This window comes from Chenopodium album, chromosome 27 (assembly GCF_948465745.1).
Source record: "Chenopodium album chromosome 27, dcCheAlbu1.1, whole genome shotgun sequence".
NCBI lineage: Eukaryota > Viridiplantae > Streptophyta > Magnoliopsida > Caryophyllales > Amaranthaceae > Chenopodium > Chenopodium album.
The window spans coordinates 21,013,350-21,016,475 of record NC_137860.1 but is presented as its reverse complement, the minus strand read 5'-3'; the positions used below and the strand labels follow the sequence as shown (position 1 = coordinate 21,016,475).

At 32.4% G+C, this 3,126-nt stretch overlaps 1 protein-coding gene across 1 annotated transcript; it reads right to left on the bottom strand.

Moving 5' to 3' along the window:
• Window positions 1–861: 861 nt before the first annotated feature.
• Window positions 862–2,674, bottom strand: LOC145619764 (protein FAR1-RELATED SEQUENCE 5-like). Its single transcript, XM_081674460.1, has 4 exons — window positions 2,591–2,674; window positions 2,401–2,460; window positions 1,887–2,302; window positions 862–1,711 (listed from the first exon to the last, which is right to left on the bottom strand). Exons 1-4 carry the CDS (start codon window positions 2,672–2,674, stop codon window positions 862–864), a joined length of 1,410 nt encoding a protein of 469 aa, XP_081530586.1.
• Between the last annotated feature and the right edge of the window lie 452 nt (window positions 2,675–3,126).

The window sequence follows — 3,126 nt, the reverse complement described above, 5'->3', positions numbered from 1 at the left end:
TTCGCGCAGCTTGGGTTTTTATTTCGGTCAAGACACCACCAATAACAGAGAACTTATGTGTGGATATGTAATCATCTTTATCTTCTTCAAACCGTATAAGTTCAAGCACTTGATCATACAGCTCAACAAACCGGTACAACATATTTTTGATGTAATTACCGTTTTAAATGTGCTATTCATGGACTCACATCTTTGGGTGCTTCTCATACCTGCATAAGTATATTATTTGAAAGGTTACGGCAAAAAATAGTAAAAATGGTTATAAAAAAAATAATAAAAAAAGCGTAAAAAAAGGGAGTATGTGTAAATACAACATGTATGTCATATACTATTTCATAATTGGGTTTAACACGTTTATCTGATTATCAAAACAGCATATATATATGTAATTTTTTTTTTTGGTCCAAGAGAAGATGTAGTACATCCAAAAGAAAAGAAAAACAGCATACATATATAATTTGTAAGGAAATAAGTTAATATTCAAAAAAAAAATAGTTAATATTAAAAAAAAAAATACAACAAAAAGGTCCTTAATATATACAATATGTTGGTAATGTCCTTTTAATATATTAGCTAAAACATATAGTTCTAATTTTCTTCACATGGAACATAAGATCTGATTCATTTATCTGAATATATAGAATATGTTGGTGATGTCCCTCTCATATATTAGTTAAAACATATAGTTCTAATTTTTTTTTTCACATTGAATAAAAGACATGATTAATTTATATGAATACTCATTATGCTGGTAATGTCCCTTTAATTTATTAGTGATAACATATAGTTTTGATTTTTTGAGTTAGAACATATGACATGATTCATTTTCATAAAGGCTATAACCTATTAACGTGCTAGTGATTACAAATACATTACATTACACGTACCTGCATAAAACTGTCCAACCATGAAAGCCTCAACCCATTTGCTTCTGTCACTGTACAAATCTTTAGCCCACTTTTTATCTTTGACTTTAGGATATGCTGTCATTAAATCTTCCCACGCCTCCTCAAACTCCGTAGGTGTCCGCGCACCATCCACACATTTCATGAACCCATTGCAAAACTTTCTATTTGTGTGGCCCTTGACGTTGCGCATTAGATGCCAAAGACATAGTCTATGATGAGCGTTTGGGAATACAGCCTTAATTGCTTTTGCCATTGCCTTGTCTCCGTCTGTGACAACAGTATGGGGAGCGACATTGCCACCAGCCTCAAGTAATTGTCGTAACACCCATATGTAGGTATCCGTTGATTCGTTTGCAACAAGAGCAACACCGAATGGCACAGTCTTCCTGTGATGATTTACACCAACAATCACAACAAATGGTTTATGGTATGCGTTGACTTTGTAAGTCGTGTCAAACGCAATTACCGAACCAAAAGCCTTGTAATCCCCTTGGCTAATCCCATCACACCAAAACATTTTTTCTATCCCAGTAATGTCATGTCGAGTCCATCTTAGAAAAAATGATGGGTCCGAGGCTGTTTTCCCAAGTAAGTACGCCAACACGGTTTCTGAGTCGCTGTCTTTTATCTCTTCTTTTTTGAACTTCTCACAAGTGTTATACAAGTCTTTCGCTAAAAATCCTACTCCACGGATTCCTCCAGCATTACGCGCCAAATTTCTCATAGTGATAGATGGTTTCACTCCAGAATCAATTAAAGACTTCATATAAATCTTATCGGCGTTGGTTACGTCTCTGAATGTCCTGTGTATTCAAATTAAAAAAAAAAAAAAAACAATTACACTTATGCTCCATAAATCGTATCAAAAATTATGTAAAATATTAGTTGACAATAAAATTTAAACCCGACCTTTCAAAATAGACCTGGTTCATGGGTATTAGGTTATGGTTGTACTCGGCTACAAAATCTTTCACATACCATGAATCGTAGCGGTGGTCCCACTTAAAACTAATCAGTGCGTTACAACCGCATCGAGTTATTGGTTTTTCCCTACGCGTCCTATCAGGTCTTAATAGGTGTTTTGCTTCCCGAAAACCCCGTCTGTTGCACCAAATGACTTGGGACGTTGGATGTCCATCAATTTTGCTTAGTGTTGCACACTTACGCCGTATTCCAAACCCCGTGCACTTGGCATACATCTTATAAAAATCAATGCATGTTTGATGGTCTTTGAAGGGTAATTGTTGCATGTCTTCCAATGTAAAATCCTCTAGTCTCTTGTTAATTTCTTCCCAAACTTCTAAACCTCTAAACGATTGTGGTATCTCATAATTGGCAGTTTCTGGGTTGTTGTTGTCATCATCTCCATCGTCATCATCTCCATTGTTAATATCCTACATAATATAAGACAGGTATCTAGTATAACATAAAATAAAATGTAATGACCAATTTTATTACATGGCAATACCAAATTTGACTAATTAATTTTTACCTGAAGATCTTGTATCTCAATAAGCTCATCCTCTTCCTCGGAAAACTCTTGATTATTGGTCTTGTGGAATAATTTACAAATACAATTATAATGAACCAGATGTTAGTAAGTGGCATATACATTGAGGTTGCATCTGAAAATTGAAATTGTTCTAAAAAATGTACCAATTAAGCATAATAGTAACACAAACCTTAGAAGCACCCACGCAACCATCAATTTTTTGTGGATTAGTTTCCTCCATATCAGAAACGTCGTCTTCTAAGAAAAAATCCATTACGAAATACAAATTCAAGAATCCATAAAAGAAAAAACCAATATATTAAAAATAAAAAAATAACAATGACATTCAATGTTCTTAATCAATGTTTGAGTTTATAATTCAAAATTTAAAATGATATGTTATATGGGAAGTGTTTTAAGTACATATAGCTAAAATAGTTAACTAAATACGATAATTTTGGAAAATATATATTACTTCATTTTTTTTTGAAGGGATATTATTTCATATAATAAAAGATAGTAAAGAATTTTTTATCTTAGATAGGTAGAGATAGATATCATAAAGTAGGTAAAAACACATAATTTCCAAATAAAACAGATTAGTTGTTTTCAAAAAATATTTCAAAAAATAACTGCAACATATTATCTTCCCTTTTTTTTAGGAAACTATAACATATAATCTTTACATAACTTAATGGCAACTATTTTAAAAAAAAATAGTTTTTT

Bases quoted from the DNA above. Each gene is read 5' to 3' on its own strand.
- LOC145619764 (XM_081674460.1), bottom strand. From the start codon at position 2,674: ATGGATTTTTTCTTAGAAGACGACGTTTCTGATATGGAGGAAACTAAT. The intron at 2,461-2,590 runs GTTTGTGTTACT...TTATTCCACAAG, and splicing joins GTTGCGTGGGTGCTTCTAAG to ACCAATAATCAAGAGTTTTC. The intron at 1,712-1,886 runs GTATGTGAAAGA...TTGAATACACAG, and splicing joins GACCACCGCTACGATTCATG to GACATTCAGAGACGTAACCA.